Here is a 17,781-nt window from a genome sequence, read left to right as displayed (position 1 = left end):
AATACTGATGAACTCCGAAATCAGTAGTTTAGTCATAAAGTCCACCACATTGTTATTCTCCTCGACCTCTGACACTCCGTATATGTGGATGTTATTTCGCCGTGACCGAGTGTCCAAGTCTGCCACCTTTGTTTGCGGGAATTCATGTGCTTGTTTCATTTGCTGGTTTGCATCTTCCAAGTCCATGATGCATTCCTGCAATTCGGGCACAAGTTGCTCCACTTCCTTGACCCGTGTTGTTGTGGTTTTTAGGCCCCCTTTTATATCCCTCAGGGCCTGGTGAATTTTGTCCTTAAATTCAGTCAGTTCCTTCCTCACATCCTCTCTAAGTGTTCAGCGAAACAAAGTCAGTTCCATTTTCACATCAGAGCCAATAGCCTTAATCTCCGTATGACTGCTGGTTAGCAAGCTAGCTCTGTCGGAGCTAGGCAAATTAGCTTTAGCATCATTGTCACAGTCCGCACCTTTCTTGGTTTTGTCATGTTTCGTGGTCAGTACAGTAGTGTATTGCATTTACTGGATAAAAAATTAGACACCTTATCTTGTAATTGCGAGAAAAGATCTCGTAACTACGACATCAGGATCTTGTAATTATGAGGAAGGATCTCATAATTATGAGATCAGAAAAGATGCCACGTTGACCACTGCTTCAGTTATGTTGCCTCAGCTGTACTCCTTGAGGATTTAGGATTTTTAGCAGGTGTTGCACAGTTCTCTGAGTCACTACCAAACTAGCTTGGATGCATTTCAAATGAATGAAGCAGCCCAGATTGGTTCAACTGCTCCTGTAGAAAGAGAGTGACATCCAGCGTGTCAGACTGGGCTTTACTTCTCAACAATCCCAACGACTTGAGATGTCTGCGCAGTGTTGACAAACAAATATTCATACATCTTCATTTTTAACAAACATCAGTATTTCCTAGTGTCTCAAACAGAGAAGGTTGTAATAGCAGATTAACTGTGACAGCGCCATCACTGCCAACTGGATTTACATACAACAAGAACTTTTAGTTTTTCTTCATCTTGTCTCATAATTATGAGATCCTGACCTCATAATTACTAGATCTTTTCGAATTACAAAATAATTTTCTCATAATTACGAGATAAGGTGTCTTTTTTTTTTTTTAATCCAGTGAATACAATGCGCTTTTGCATTTCTGCCTTTAGCTTTTCACGCTTTCTAGCCTACCATATCACAGCAGCACTTGTGGTGATTTAAAATAGTTGAATCGGGAAATTAAGTGAGGTGGCGAGAAAGCCGTCTTTTAGGCCGCCATCTTTCTCGCTGTGCCAAACCAAAAGTCCTCCAGTGCAATTCCTTTTTACACCCTATTAGTTCAAACAATATTTTGCAGCACTTTATAGGTATAAGTGTTATAAGTGTTTGAACATGATGTGCAGTCTTTTATTGACCCCTACCTTGCCATAGCTGGTATTGTGCATTTTTGTGTAGGCCATGTTACACTGACACTGGATTGTAAGTGTCATTTTGGCACAGTAGCTGGCACTGAAAACCTGTTTGGCACATGGATAATGCACGTGCAAAGTTATATGTAGAGCAGACAACTGTACCGCGGGCTGTCACAGTGTCTGACAGATGAAGAGACTCCCCCTCCGCAGGTCCGACTGCACTCCTCCCAGGGTGACCAAAGCCCCCAGCCTCCGTCCACACCTTCTGGACGTGTCCCGTACAACACGCACACCCTCTTGTAGCACCACTGCATCAGTGAAACACACATGTATTGATATATGCATGTACATAAACATACTTCTATATACAATTCAAACAAAACAAAAGGCAGGATCATCTAAAATGAACAAACCCAACTCCCAACTCCCTCCTAACTAAACCCTTGCATTGAACCTTTCTGTGGGGGATATAACTGCCACAATGCTTCCCTCTCGCTGAAATAAAAACAAAAACAACCGGTTTATTTGCTAATAGTTACCCCTTTCTCTATGGTGTTGGTCTGACAGATGGTTCCTTCTGCGGCAGGAATGCTGCTGGTGATACAACGGTTGCTTTTGCTCATGCACCAAAGTTCGGTGCAGACTTCCTGTGTTTGAGAGTGAGTGAGTGAGGAACAAAATCATCAGAGAGAGAAAAAGAACAAAATGTGAGTCAACAGATCAGTTGTGTTTCCAGAGACAGCAGTCCATGCAGGATTCTCTGACACATGTGGACAAAAGCAGATGTATGTACAAACACACGCGTTCACCTCCCTCTCTGCTGTTTCTATAGAAATGCCTAAAACACACGAGACAACATTTTTATAGTGTACATATACTCTGATAACACAGTATCAAAAATAATGAACCTATAAAGCTGTTTGCTGGTCCAGATCTCCCTATGCTGTCCTTCAGTTGGCCCCATAAATTTGGCTGTTCAATAAAGTGAACACGATTCACTACAGACTTTGTAAGATGTTCCACGAAGGCTGGCTTAAACATAAACTATGGTATGTCACCTTTGTTCCATCAAACAGAAGTATAAAAGATTTTAAGAACAATAAAAGATGTTAAGAACACAGAGTAACTGACAAAACACCAGTCAAGCACAGTGGTATGGTACTTTTGGAATCCAACATAGGGAGTATGCAGACAGGGCAGCGGGTATTTCTGATTGAGACTATGTTTAATTTGTTGGTGCACTAACAGATTGTTGTGTTGAAAATTGAGCAACATCTACCAAATGTGACCCATGGATGTCTTTGCTTTGAGGATCCTTGGGTACCCTTGAAATGACTGTGACTCCAATGAATGTTACTTAAAATGACTGAGACAAGGTGCACCACGTGCACTGTGAAGCCATGTCAGTGATGACATTTTGGCCATGTAGCGTGTTTCTCTGGACATGATCCAACACACAGGTGACTCAGCGTTGAGAACACCAGCAAACGGAAAAGCTCAAGAAGGCGTCTATGTTGCAACTGGCTATGACAGGTGAAATGGGAGATGGGGAAGGATCAGTTGTCTACCTGGGTGGTTGCCATCCAGGACCCAAGGCAGTTCTGTAGTTTTGTGACTGTGGCAACACATGACACCGGCTTATGCTCCCAAACCTGACCAATCCAGGATTATAGGAAATTCTTAGCTCTGTGTTACTTGATTGGGTTACAATTCTAAGCGTTTGCTCATAATTTCCCAAAATGCATCTGTTTTGCTGACAGAATTGCTGATGATGCCTCATCAATCAGCATGGCATTGTTGGAAGCAGGTTGGAGAGCAAGTCTGCATGTATATTAGAACTTCATGTGAGATTTGATGTGAGGTGTGTCCAGTGCTGGACCAGTACATTGTGCAGATGTTGCTTTGCATGGAGTGATTGATAAGCCACAAATAGCTAGACGAGCAATGAAAGTAGGCTGCTCTGTGATGCATTAAAAAAAAACAAAAAAACAGAAAAATTCTTCTATGGGTAACATGAAGCCTCATTAAGCCTTTACCGATACCTTCAATTTAATATGGTATATCATCTATGTCCTACATTGCTGAAAATCTTTATAGCCTTAAAATAAAGAAATAAATAAGTTTAAGTTATATAACTGTAACAATAGATAATTTTACATCTCAAGCTCTGTCAGTACTCTTGAAGAAACACATTGTAATTATAAATAAACACTCTAACTCCCAAGAGGGGCAGCATGTTGGCCAAGTGCTTAGTGAACTCGCTTTCTGTACAGAAGGTTCTTGGTTCAAGACCACCCGTGCCCATTCTCCACGTAATATGGAGCTGCAGCAGGAAAGATATCCGGTGTAAAACTTGTGCCAAATCCCAATTCACACTTTTACTGGATTCGCTGTGGTGACCATGAGAAACTGAGAGCAGCCGAAAGTACAACAACTCTATTTCCCAAGAGTAGCACTCTAATTACTGGAGTTATGAGAATTCTTGTCCCAAAACTGGACTCACCTTTCTCTAGATTCATAACATGTTTAAAAGCACACAGAGAAGCACTTCTAATCATCATAATCTGCACAGTGACACACAGATGAGTTGAGAACAGAGAATCTCCGGACAGATTGCTTACCCCATATTTACACTGCCGTGATTTGACGCCGTACTGGAAGCGGCACTGTTCGTCTGCATCGTAGGCCTGTCCCGGAGCTGTGGTGGGGTACACAAACTCTTGCTTTGGAGGAATGTTGTTCAAACAGGAGCCCAAACCTGAGCTAAAACACACCACACAGAAAAAAACAAGTGATATTTAAAAACTCCAAAAATATTGAGATGATTGCTGTTCTGAGAGCAATCCATCTACAATGGACTCACTCGGACCCGGCACCACAAGGCGGCGTTTGGGGGCGACGCCCCCTCACGTCATCAACCTCGCCCCCTCATATGTGAGAATTATCAAAAATAAAAATAAAAAAGAAAGAAAAAGAAATACTGGAAAATAGCGCCTGGCAGTTTTGCGGATTTTTTAGTCCAATTTTGCATGCTTTTTTTTTTTTTTACAGCGCATTGTGCTCTGCGTCCTCATCAAGCAGGTCGGTGTTCTGTCGAGATGACGGGACACCTGTTACAGCACCGCGAAGGGAGAGTACACGCATTGTGTTCTGCGTGTCTGTTTATAAGAATATTCTCGCCCAAAAGAAAAAAAAGAGCGCCAACAACTACCCATAACTGTGTTTTTCACTTGGAAAAAGACACCTGCAGCGAGGTGTGAGTGGAAAAAGGCGCAAAAGTGGTGCGGCGCCAGGACGAAGAGGCGCGATCAGAGGAACAGTGAAATACTGGTCAGTCACTATTAATAATTTCTTATGTGTCCAACCTCGTAGATTGATCGTTAAAATTAAATTCGTTAGTTCTAAAAGCCATCATAATTATTTATAGGAAAATGTTCTATTTTTATTTCTCAAACAAAAGTTTGGGCCTGAAAACAGGTTGGTCTTATTTTTCTACTAAGGTTTGAACTTTGAGAGTATTTACACACGAGAGAAAAGTGAGAAAATGTTAGTGCCTGTTTGACAAAAGTGTATAAAGTGTGTAGTGAGGGGTTTTATAGCCTTAAAACGTCTATAATAATTGTAAAAAGTAACGCTGACTATTTCGCGGATTTTGCCTATTGCGGGCTATTTTTTTAGAACGTAACTCCCGCGATATACGAGGGACCACTGTATATCTACATGAAAGGTTTATCTTTGACCCGTTGTGTGACTGTCATGCCCAATTGCGCTGTGTTTGCGCTTGTGATGGAGGGCTGTATGTGGGGTTAATCTACTGTCTCGTGTCGTTTCTCAGATCAGTTGTTGGTTTGGTTTTGTGGTATGCAGGAGATCACTTGACCGAGGGTCTATACGTACAAATAGTAATTAAAAAAATTGTTGTGTGGGCCGCTGAAGAGGAGGTACTGCTGGCCCACCACCACCAGAGGGCGTCCTGCCTGGAGTGCGGGCTCCAGGCACCAGAGGGCGCTGCCGCCTCACAGGAGCAGCCGGGGTGACAGCTGTTGCTTATCACCGACGACAGCTGTCATCAATCATCATATGGTATATCAGCAAGACGGCATCTCCACCTCATTGCCGAGATATCGTTCTACCTGAAAGGTAATATCCTCAGCCTGACAGCTTGATTGAAAGCCTTTTTTTGTGATTTTGTGAGTGATAACAGACTTTTTCTCCAACGAGAGGTGGAGGTAGCTTCCCTGCCGTGCAGATTGCTGGGTGCAGACGCACCCACGTTTAACTGTGTTTTTGTTCCTCGCCAGCAGTACCAGGTCCGACACGCGGAGGCAGTGGCCACCTGGGAGTTCGGGACTTGGCGGCTCCAGTATTCGCGGGGTCTGGTGGCGGAGGAAATCGTGTGGTTCCGGTTCTGCTTTGGACAGGCGTCTCCTATCCTCGAGCCTGCCCACACGACACCTTGTAATTTGACCTTCGATCTATTGTGTGATCTGTTGTGTTTGTTGTGCACGTTCGCAACAGTAAAGTGTTGTTATTTGACCTATTCCATTGTCCGTTCATTTGCGCCCCCTGTTGTGGGTCCGTGTACTTACACTTTCCCAACAAAAATACTGTCATCACTCTTTACTCTTACTCAGTCAGTCTCTTACAACGGTGTAGCCTAAATACATGCGCTTTCTAGGAGCGCACCCAATTCATTACGCACGCTCAGAGGCAGGTACCCTCCGGTGCGCACTTTTTTTTGGGGGACCCTGCCCCCGTGATAAACTCATCGCCCCCTTAATATTTTTTTCTGGCGCCGGGCCTGGACTCACTTAAACTAAGCTGTAAAGTAAGAAACCCAGTCTAAACATAATGTGATCCATCTGTAACCTCAAAGCATTGACACTGAAACATAACCAAATTAATTAATTCTTATAGAGCATTTTAATTCAAATAAAGGAACTGTATTTGCATAGTGATTTTCCATCTAAAGCAGATACTCAAAGTGCTTTACAATGATGCCTCTCATTCATCCACACACCAATATCAGCATGGTGCCGAAGTGCACACTGGGAGCAACTTGTGGATTTCGGAACTAGCTGGAGAGACGTCTAAAAATGTGTTTGTTTGGGGGTTTTGTTGTTTTTTGGACAATGTTGACATTTCGTGATATCCTTGTAATGTTACCGTAACATCACTCATACCATTTGATTATGATTTATTGACTAATATATACTTATATATTATATTATTATTATTATTATTATATTATATATTATTATTATTATATTATATAATATATACTGTCTCTGCAACCCCGCTGGCTGTGGAGATATCTTGAAAAATGTGTGTTTTCTGACTATGATAACTTTGACCTTGACCACCTCCTAAAGTTAATCATCTGGAGACACTCACACAAGGAATATTCTTACAAAGTTTGGTGAAAATTTATTCACCTACACACACACACACACACACACACACACACACACACACACACACACACACACACACACACACACACACACACACACACACACAAGCATTGGCAATCTCCTGTGCTACTGCTGGTGACCTGGGCACTTAGACAAGAGTTGGATACACATGGAAACATATCTATATCCACTGGAGGCAGACAACTGGTTCAATCTCATCACTTCATGAATCCTTAAAAAAAAAATCCTAGATTGTGTATTTGGACATTGGTCCGCCTGAGAATCACGGGTTTGTCCACAGTGAGATTGTACTTTACTTTGTGTAAATTTTTTTATGTCAGGCACAGCAATATTTATTCAGTTATGTAAGCAGAGTGACACACATACGCTCGGACTATTCACAATACCGGCGAGGGTAATTACGTGTGGTGTTGCAGACTCACTCCAGGAAGCTGGTGATGTAATCTCGGCTGCAGGCAGACCAGACAAATGGGTTGGTCTTCATGGTGATGTGGGCAGCCATCAGCTTGGCCATCTCCTGACTGCGGGAGCCGCAGGCGTTCCCCACACCATCATGGTTCATCCCAAACCTAAAGCCCGTGATGATACAGTGACATGAGTTTGAGGCTCTGTGGGCGGCTATGGATTACAGGAGATCTAAGAAACAGCTTTATGAGTTATGTGTTCATGGACCCAATCCTTTAAGTCAGTCACTGCGTTTGAATAATTTCTGCCTTGAACTGTCTTAACATGTGGGTTCCCAAAACCGCAAACTGGCCTGTATTTAATCTGTTGCTCCCATTAGACAAGCTCAAACTCCAACCACACACACGTTAATTAACATATTATTAAAGTGTGTCATGTCAGTTACACAGCTTAAGGACCCAAGGACTCTAAAGCTTCCTGTTTTAACTGTTAGTGCAGTCTGTGATGGATCTGCCATCTGGGGAAAAAAAAACATTAAAGTGCTGGAGATGGAACTGAGTGGGACATTCAATTACTCTGAGTAAGGAGGTCACTTCCCACAAATTAACTTAAAAACCAATAACCTATTTGAATTTACTGCATGCCTGAAAGTAGCAAAGCATACAAGCAGAGAATTATGATGACAGTTAATAAGTGAGGCAGATCACATGGACCACATTTTAAAACAGAGTCATGACCCACACTGCACAAGCCCGATGAGCAACTTATTCCATTTTACACAGTGTGTGTGTCCGATACAGGCCCTGAGGCCCATCAGTGCCATCACTTATCTTCAGATACTGTAGCATGAAGCGGATGACAGTCTATGACAAACCTGGACAGGACGCCAGTCAAGACCAATACACATTTACAGCTGATGTCAACTGAGTCGATGCACGTGAAGTGTCTTGTCCAAGGACACACAACAATCACAATCAAACTCCCATCTACATATTGGCAATCCAGTTCTTATACAGCTGTAAGAGTGTTCCCATTTGTGTTATTGAGTAACGCACGTGTGCCCGATCTCATGGGCGATGGTGAAGGCTGTTGCCAGGCCGATATCTTCATTGATGCTGCAGCTCCTCTCCGGCTCACACATCCCTCCTACAGGAGCCAGACCTGCCTCATACAAGCAGAAATGTGAATATACACCATCTCTTCCAACCTTTAAAGAACACATACAGTGCGGAAAATAAGTATTTGAACACCCTGTGATTTTGCAAGTTCTCCCACTTAGAAATCATGGAGGGGTCTGAAATTTTCATCTTAGGTGCATGTCCACTGTGAGAGACATAATATAAAAAAAAAATCCGGAAATAACAATGTATGATTTCTTTAATAATTTATTTGTATGTTACTGCTGCAAATAAGTATTTGAACACCTGTGAAAATCAATGTTAATATTTGGTACAGTAGCGTTTGTTTGCAATTACAGAGGTCAAACGTTTCCTGTAGTTTCTCACCAGGTTTTCACACACTGCAGCAGGGATTTTAGTCCACTCCTCCATACAGATCTTCTCTAGATCTTTCAGTTTTGGAGTTTCAGTGTTGTGTGGGCTGCTGAAGAGGAGGTACTGCTGGCCCACCACCACCAGATGGCGCCCTGCTTGGAGTGCGGGCTCCAAGCACGAGAGGGCGTCGGAGCCGCTGGAGGTGACAGCTGTCACCTATCAACACCAGCTGTCACCCATCACCACCACTACAAAGACCAGACTGCAACTCCACCTCCTCGCCGAGAAATCTTCTACCATACAGGTACTTACTTCTCTGCTGAACCTTAATTCGAGTATTAGTCTGATCTCGTTTTGCAGCCGTTTTCCTGGGACGGATACCCTGTCTGCTGAGTTGGCGTTTGGTGTGGACTGCAACGGCTTCGCCTCCCACCCTACCCAGATAAGTGGTTATCTCAGGAGCTGCACGAGTGTGTGATTGGAGGTGGAGGTTCTCCCTCCTAACTGTGTACAGACTGTGGGATTACTGAGTGTGCGAACTCACACTCATCCAGAACTGTTTTCTGTTTTCTGCCAGCAGTACCGGGTCTGACTGCTGAAGACAGTGGCCACCTGGGGCGCAGGGCTTGGCGGCTCCGGTGTTCTTCAGGTCCGTTGGTGGTGAGGGCTGTGTGGGATCCGGCTCTTCTCGCACCGGATGTCTCCTATCTTTGAGCCTGCCACACGTCACCTTTTGTCGGATTGACATAACGCATATTTGTATCTGTCTGTATTACGTTGTGCACCTTCACAACATTAAATTGTTACTTTTTGGCTATTTGTCCCTTGATTAACGCCCCCTGTTGTGGGTCCGTGTCACGACACTTCCCCAACATTCAGCTCCCTCCAAAGATTTTGTATTGACTTCAGGTCTGGAGACTGGCCAGGTCACTCCAGGACCTTGAAATGCTTCTTACGGAGCCCCTCCTTAGTTGCCCTGGCTGTGTGTTTGGGGCCATTGTCATGCTGGAAGACCCAGCCATGACCCATCTTCAATGCTCTTACTGAGGAAAGGAGGTTGTTTGGCAAAATCTTGCAATACATGACCCCATCCATCCTCCCTTCAATACGGTGCAGTCATCCTGTCCCGTTTGCAGAAGAGCACCCCCAGAGTATGATGTTTCCACCCCCATGCTTCACGGTTGGGACGGTTTTCTTCGGGTTGTTCTCATCCTCGAAACATGGTAAGTGGAGTTGATTCCAAAAAGCTCTATTTTGGTCTCATCTGACCACATGACCTTCTCCCATGCCTCCTCTGGATCATCCAGATGGTCACTGGTGAACTTCAAATGGGCCTGGCCATGTGCTGGCTTGAGCAGGGGGACCTTGCTGCCCTGCAGGATTTTAAACCATGACAGCATCATGTGTTACTAATGTAATCTTTGTGACTGTGGTCCCAGCTCTCTTTAGGTCATTGACCAGGTCCTCCTGTGTAGTTCTGAGCTTTCTCAGAATCATCCTTACCCCACAAAGTGAGATCTTGTATGCAATCCCAGACCAAGGGATTTTGACAGTCATCTTGTGTTTCTTCCACTTTCTAATAAATAATCATAACAGTTGTTCTCTTCTACCAAGCTGCTTGCCTGTTGTCCTGTAGTCCATCCCAGCCTTGTGCAGGTCTACAGTTTTGTCCCTGGTGTCCTTAGACAGCTCTTTGGTCGTGGCTATGGTGGACAGGTTGGCGTGTGATTGATTGTGTGAACAGGTGTCTTTTATACAGGTAACAAGTTCAAACAGGTGCAATTAATACAGGTAAAGAGTACAGAATAAGAGGGCTTCTTAAAGAAAAATTAACAGGTCTGTGAGAGCCAGAATTCTTTCTGGTTGGTAGGTGTTTAAATACTTATTTGCAGAAGTAATGTTGTGTGGGCCGCCCGAGGAGGAGGTACTGCTGGCCAACACCAGAGGGCGCTCTGCCTGTAGACGGGCTTCAGGCACCAGAGGGCGCAGTTCGCCGCCAGGGACCCTGACAGCTGTCATTCATCATCTCATCTAGCCATCCATAAAAGCCTGGAGAAGACACCACACCCCTGCCGAGAAATCATCTGAGGTACTCAGGTAAAACTCTCAGCCGTCTTTTGTCTTGTTCAGCTAAGCTTATTGTCGCAACGTACTTTGCTACTAAGCTCGAAAAGCTGTAATTTATATTCTGAGTTTGCAGACGTTTCAGTACACTTGCAGCTGGTCAGGAGGAGTTGGCGTTTCCACTCCTCAGCTGTTAAGTGTGATTAGGATCTGCACGACTGTGGATATTGTGAGAAGTGGGAGGTGGTGTTTTTCTCTCTTCATCATCAGAACTCTGCTGACTGTTTGCTGGGTGTGTGCACACACCCACCCTTGACTGTTTCTGCTTCCTGCCAGCAGTACCCGATCTGACAGCTGGAGACGGTGGCCACCTGGTGACTCGGGACTTGGCGGCTCCGGTGTGTTCCAGATCCGTTGGCGGTGGAAATCGTGTGGGTCCCGACTCCTATCTGGACAGGCGTCTCCTATCCTCGAGCCTGCCCACACAACACCAACTGTATAAATTGACTGTAGTATTGAATTGTATCTGTATCCGTTGTGCACATTTCACAACATTAAAAGTGTTACTCTTTATTTCCATTGACCGTTCATTTATGCCCCCTGTTGTGGGTCCGTGTCATTACACTTTCACACAACAAGTAACATACAAATAAATTATAAAAAAAAATACATTGTGATTTCCAGATTTTTTTTTTTTAGATTATGTCTCTCACAGTGGACATGCACCTAAGATGAAAATTTCAGACCCCTCCATGATTTCTAAGTGGGAGAACTTCACAGGGTGTTCAAATACTTATTTTCCTCACTGTATTATAACACATGTTCAGTTATGTGTTTTAACAAGATTTAATATACTTAAGGCAAAGCCTTGGACCGAACATCGATGTAGGTTGATGTAAATATATCGTGTCAATTGTATGTGAAACACCATAGTTCAAAATTGCTTGGGTGTATGAAGGTCTTGAGATGAAGGTACTTTAAATGTATGATTTGTTAATGATAAACTATTGTAGGCTTTAACGGTACATACATATGGGTTTATTGAAGGTATTCATGAAAATACTGCTGAGCAGAATATCAAGAATAGAAACTTCTGTATTGTCGAGATCAGTAGATTTATTGAATGATCAATATAATTTACAACAACAGTAAATAATATGTTTATGTCGCCGACATTAATGAGCGAAGCTCCTCACCATGTCATTTAGGTCCTTTAGATTTTTTTCAATAAAATGGTTCTGGGGCGCATTAGCATGGCTAAAACCCTTTAGCTGTTGGGGAGCTTGACCCCCGCCATCATACAAAACACACATACACTAAAGTTAAATCAGCATATAAAAAACAAAAAGAAGACAAAACATGTCAAAGCACCACTAGGTACTAGTGGTGCTGTGAATTGTCAACATTAGGCCTCATTCACGAACTGTTCTTAAGAACAAATTTGTTCCTAAGTCCTGCTTACGAATTATTGACAAAGTATTGGCATTCATGAATGTTTTCCTATCCAGGGTGTGTTCTTAGGTAAGAACAAATCCTACGGACACTTAGGAGTACTCTTATGCACATTTCAGTGCCGACATGATGTCACAGTGGTTGCCTTGTCTGCTTATGTGAAGGTCATTAAAATAGGATATTGCAGTGATATTTATGTGATATCGCTGTTCATTATTATGTGTTACATTTTGGTAATTAACAGAGTATTTTTATATTAAAATAAATCAAATGTACACTGTAAAAAATTATAGCCCCATTAAGTTAAGTCAGTCCTTCTGAAATAGTGGGATGCGCCCCCCTGTGCGATGCTTGGGGGGGTGTGACTGCGGGGAACATGCTTTTTTCCCCATACTAGAAAAAGTGGAATTGCATACTACAGTAGGTGGCAGTGGCACTCTCATTGTCAGAATGTGCGCAAGAAGTATTGAGGACTCAGCACTCTGTAGGGTTTTTTTTCGCACTACAGTGGAAAACAAGGAAAGACCACTGTGCTTTAAAATGTTGTCAGCAGACAGCATGAATCCATATAAATTAAGTTGCCACTTAAAGACATTGCACCACCATGGAACTGTAATCACGCCAATAAGCTGCTTGAGTTTTTTTTCAGTGAAACCGCGCCGAATATTGCCAGCAATTATCCCACTTTGTGAATGCTGCTTCAGTAAATCAGCGAGCACCGTTAGCATCATAGCACCATAGCAGAGGAGCTGAGCAGTAGTAGACATGGTCTCTGTCATGCTGGATGACGCAAGTGCTGCAAAATAAAAACTAATAAAATAATAAAAATCACCAAAAATAATCATAAAAAATCAGCACAAATTGTTTTATTCATTTTTGTTTTGTCTGTTAGAGTTTTTTGTTGTGTGGGCCGCTGAAGAGGAGGTACTGCTGGCCCACTACCAAAGGGCGCCCTGCCTGAAGTGCGGGCTTCAGGCACGAGAGGGCGCTGCCACCTCACAGGAACAGCCGGGGTGACAGCTGTCACTCATCAACTATGACAGTTGTCACCAATCACCAGGTCATCACCCACACACACAAAAGCCGGACGACATCTCCACCTTGTCGCCGAGATATCGGCTACCTCTAAGGTAAAACTCTCAGCCGTTTTTGGTGCCAAACACTTATTCTGAATACTTTGCAGGCGTACTTGATACCTATCCGCAGCTGGAGGCTGGGGTTGTGGATCGTGAAGGAGACGACGTTCTTCTCTCCTCACACCAAACCGGATAAGTAGTCAGGCGCTGCACGTTTGTTGTTTCTGTGTTAAAGGTGGAGAGAAGAACTTGCTGACTGTTTACTGGGTGTGTTTTCACACACTCATTACATCTGTTCTTCTGCTTCCTGCCAGCAGTACCAGATGCGACAGTCGGAGACGGTGACCACCTGGGGACTCAGGACTTGGCGGCTCCAGTATCCTTCGGGTTCGGTGGCAGTGGAAATCATGTGGGATCCGGTTCTACTCGGGACGGACGTCTCCTATCCTTGAGCCTACCTTGTATATTTTTATTGTGATCCAAATTCTATGTTTGTCTGTATTCTCGTTGTGCACATTTCACAACAGTAAAGTGTTGTATTTTTGGCTCATCTATTGTCCGTTCATTTACGCCCCCTGTTGTGGGTCTGTGTCACTACACTTTCCCAACAGGATATCTCGGCCATCGTCATGGATCCCGAGGGGCGTCAACCATCTGTTGGACAGCCAGTGGAAGAGCAGGGTGCACAGGCTTCTGCAGGAGGCGTGATTGGTGAGTTGCAGCAAATCCTCACTGCCTTTACTGCTCGGTTGGATCTAATGACCGAGCAGAACGTCATCCTCAATCGCAGGATGGAGGCTCTCACCGCGCAGGTGGAAGCGCGCGCTCAGGGCGCTGCTGCAGCTCCTCCTCCTGCTGACCCAGTGCCGAATATAGACATTGCACTGGTCATTCAACGACCCCCCCACCATCCCCTGAAGCATACATAAGTCCCACAGAGCCGTACGAGGGTTGTGTGGAGACGTGCGCAGACTTTTTAATGCAGTGTTCGCTCGTCTTTTCACAGCGTCCTGTGATGAACTCGTCAGACGCCAGTAGGGTGGCTTATGTAATTAATTTGCTTCGAGGTGCGGCACGCGCCTGGGCTACGGCGCTCTGGGAGCAGAATTCATGGCTCCTTACCTCTTATACTGGGTTTGTGAGGGAGTTCAGAACAATATTTGATCACCCAAACAGAGGCGAGACTGCTTCAACAGCGCTGCTGTCAATGAGACAGGGGCGTTGGAGTGCAGCTGAGTATGCGGTCGACTTCCGCATCGCGGCTGCGAGGTCCGGCTGGAATACCGCTGCACTCCGCGCCGCCTTCGTAAGCGGACTGTCGTCAGTCCTGAAGGAGCATCTGGTGGCTAAGGATGAGCCGCGGGATTTAGATGGGCTTATTGATCTGGTCATATGATTAGACAATCGGTTAGAGGAACGCCGTCGGGAGCGAGACGAAGGGCGTGGTCGGGTACGCGCCGTCCCTCTCCCTTCCGGGTCCGAAAAGGTACCGCCCTCCCCACGCTCCACTGCCTCAGTGCTCCATGTGGCGACAGCTCCCCCTGCTGACGATGCTATGGACACGAGCAGGGCTAAAGTCAGAGCCACTAACAGACAAAGGAGACTGGCCCGCGGAGAGTGCTTTATCTGCGGCTCAAGCGAGCATCAGCAGAGAGACTGCCCCAAATGGTTAAACACCAACGCCCGCTCTTAGAAACTGGGCTAAGGGTGGGCCAAGAAATTCACGTGGGACAAACCCGTCTTTCTGCACGACTCCCAGTTACGATCCTGAGTGGGGATCTAACCCTTCAGGCCCCTGCACTGGTGGACACGGGGTCAGAAGGGAATCTGCTGGACAGCAGATGGGCAAGGGAGGTAGGGCTCCCTCTGGTGGCGCTTCCTTCACCATTGAAGGTGTGGGCACTAGATGGCACCCTTCTCCCTTTAATCACACACAAGACACTACCTGTGACTCTGGTGGTGTCTGGGAATCATCGGGAGGAGATTGAGTTTTTTGTGACTCCTTCTACCTCCCGCGTGATTTTGGGCTTCCCATGGATGATCAAACACAATCCCCGGATTGATTAGCCGTCTGGGGTTGTGGCTCAGTGGAGCGAAACCTGTCACCGGGAATGTCTAGGATCCTCGGTTCCGCCTGGTTTGACCGCTAACGAGGAGGTTAAAGTTCCCCCCAATCTTGCGGTGGTGCCTGAGGAGTACCACGATCTCGCTGACATCTTCAGCAAAGATCTGGCACTCACTCTTCCCCCACACCGTCCATACGACTGCGCCATTGATTTGATCCCGGGCACTGAGTACCCGTCCAGCCGGCTGTACAACCTCTCACGTCCGGAACGCGAATCAATGGAGACCTACATCCGGGACTCGTTAGCTGCCGGGCTGATCCAGAACTCTACCTCCCCGATGGGTGCAGGTTTGTTTTTTGTGGGCAAGAAAGATGGCAGCCTCCGTCCATGCATTGACTACAGGGGACTGAACGAGATCACGGTTCGCAACCGGTACCCTCTACCCCTGTTAGATTCGGTGTTCATGCCCCTGCACGGAGCCCAAATATTCACAAAACTCGATCTTAGGAATGCGTATCACCTGGTTCGGATCTGGAAGGGAGACGAGTGGAAGACGGCATTTAACACCCCATTAGGTCACTTTGAGTACCTGGTCATGCCGTTCGGCCTCACCAATGCCCCCACGACATTTCAGGCTTTGGTAAATGACGTCTTGTGGGACTTCCTGCACCGATTCATCTTCGTATACCTAGACGATATTCTCATCTTTTCCCCGGATCCTGAGACCCATGTCCAGCATGTACGTCAGGTCCTGCAGCGGTTGTTGGAGAACCGGCTGTTTGTGAAGGGCGAGAAGTGCGAGTTCCACTGCACTTCTTTGTCCTTCCTGGGGTTCATAATCTCCTCCAACTCCGTCGCCCCTGATCCGGCCAAGGTTGCGGCGGTGAGAGACTGGCCCCAACCGACAAGCCGTAGGAAGATGCAACAGCTCCTCGGCTTTGCGAATTTCTAAAGGAGGTTCATTAAGGGCTACAGCCAGGTAGTTAGCCCCCTGATGGCTCTGACCTCCTCCAAAGTACCATTTACCTGGTCGGATCGGTGCGAGGCCGCGTTTAGGGAGTTGAAATGCTGGTTTTCGACTGCACCAGTTCTGGTGCAGCCCGATCCTAGCCGCCAGTTTGTGGTAGAAGTGGATGCCTCGGACTCAGGGATAGGAGCCGTGCTGTCCCAGAGCGGGGAGTCCGATCAGATTCTCCATCCTTGTGCCTATTTTTCATGCAGGTTGACCCCAGCTGAGCGGAACTATGACGTGGGCAATCGGGAACTCCTCGCGGTGAAAGAGGCTCTTGAGGAGTGGAGACATCTTTTAGAGGGAGCCGCGGTACCATTTACGGTTTTCACAGACCACCGGAACCTGGAGTATATCAGGACCGCCAAGCGGCTGACCGCCAAGCCCTGCTGGTCATTGTTCTTTGGGTGTTTTGACTTCTGGATCACCTACCGCCCCGGGACCAAGAACCAAAGATCGGATGCCCTGTCCCGGGTCCACGAAGTTGAAGTCAAAACCGAGCTGTCGGATCCGCCGGAATCCATCCTACCCGAGTCCACTATCGTGGCCACCCTCACCTGGGACGTGGAGAAGACCGTCCGGGAGGCCCTGGCATGGAACCCGGAACCAGGTAACGGACCGAAGAACCGCCTCTACGTCCCACCAGAGGCCAGAGCTGCCGTCCTGGACTTCTTTCACGGTTCCAAACTCTCCTGCCATCCAGGGGTGCGAAGGACCGTGGCAGTGGTCCGGCAGCGCTTCTGGTGGGCGTCCATAGAAGCCGATGTCTGGGACTATGTCCAGGCATGCACCACCTGCACCAGGGGAAAAGCTGACCACCAACGGGCACAGGGACTCCTCCAGCCGTTGCCTGTGCCCCATCGCCCCTGGTCCCACATCGGCTTGGACTTCGTCACGGGCCTCCCGCCGTCCCGGGACATGACTACCATCCTCACAATATGTGACCGATTCTCCAAGACGGCCCACTTCGTGGCCCTCCCGAAGCTCCCTACAGCCCAGGAGACAGCAGACCTCCTGGTCCACCACGTCATGCGTCTGCATGGGATACCCGTGGACATCATCTTGGATCGAGGTCCCCAGTTCTCCTCTCAAGCCTGGAGGAGTTTCTGCCGAGAACTGGGGGCCACCGTGAGCCTCTCGTCCGGGTATCACCCGCAGACCAACGGACAGGCAGAACGGGCCAACCAAGAACTGGAGCAAGCCCTGTGCTGTGTGACATCCGCACACCCGACGGCCTGGAGTGAACATCTGGCCTGGATCGAGTACACGCATAACAGCCAGGTGTCCTCTGCCACCGGCCTCTCCCCGTTTGAGGTGTGTCTGGGGTACCAGCCCCCCTTGTTTCCTGTGGTTGAGGGAGAGGTCGGTGTG

At 46.5% G+C, this 17,781-nt stretch overlaps 1 protein-coding gene across 1 annotated transcript in view; it reads right to left on the bottom strand.

Moving 5' to 3' along the window:
- adamts10 (ADAM metallopeptidase with thrombospondin type 1 motif, 10) overlaps positions 1 to 17,781 on the bottom strand; it is a 193,316-nt gene that overhangs the window by 69,331 nt on the left and 106,204 nt on the right. The window contains 5 exon segments of the mRNA XM_034180151.1: positions 1,573 to 1,718; positions 1,950 to 2,057; positions 4,032 to 4,173; positions 7,268 to 7,414; positions 8,306 to 8,411. Coding sequence (XP_034036042.1) covers positions 1,573 to 1,718; positions 1,950 to 2,057; positions 4,032 to 4,173; positions 7,268 to 7,414; positions 8,306 to 8,411 — 649 coding nt within the window.

This window comes from Thalassophryne amazonica, chromosome 10, assembly GCF_902500255.1.
Source record: "Thalassophryne amazonica chromosome 10, fThaAma1.1, whole genome shotgun sequence".
NCBI classification, from domain to species: domain Eukaryota; kingdom Metazoa; phylum Chordata; class Actinopteri; order Batrachoidiformes; family Batrachoididae; genus Thalassophryne; species Thalassophryne amazonica.
The sequence above is the reverse complement of the archived record's forward strand: the minus strand, read 5'-3'. Positions and strand labels throughout refer to the sequence as shown.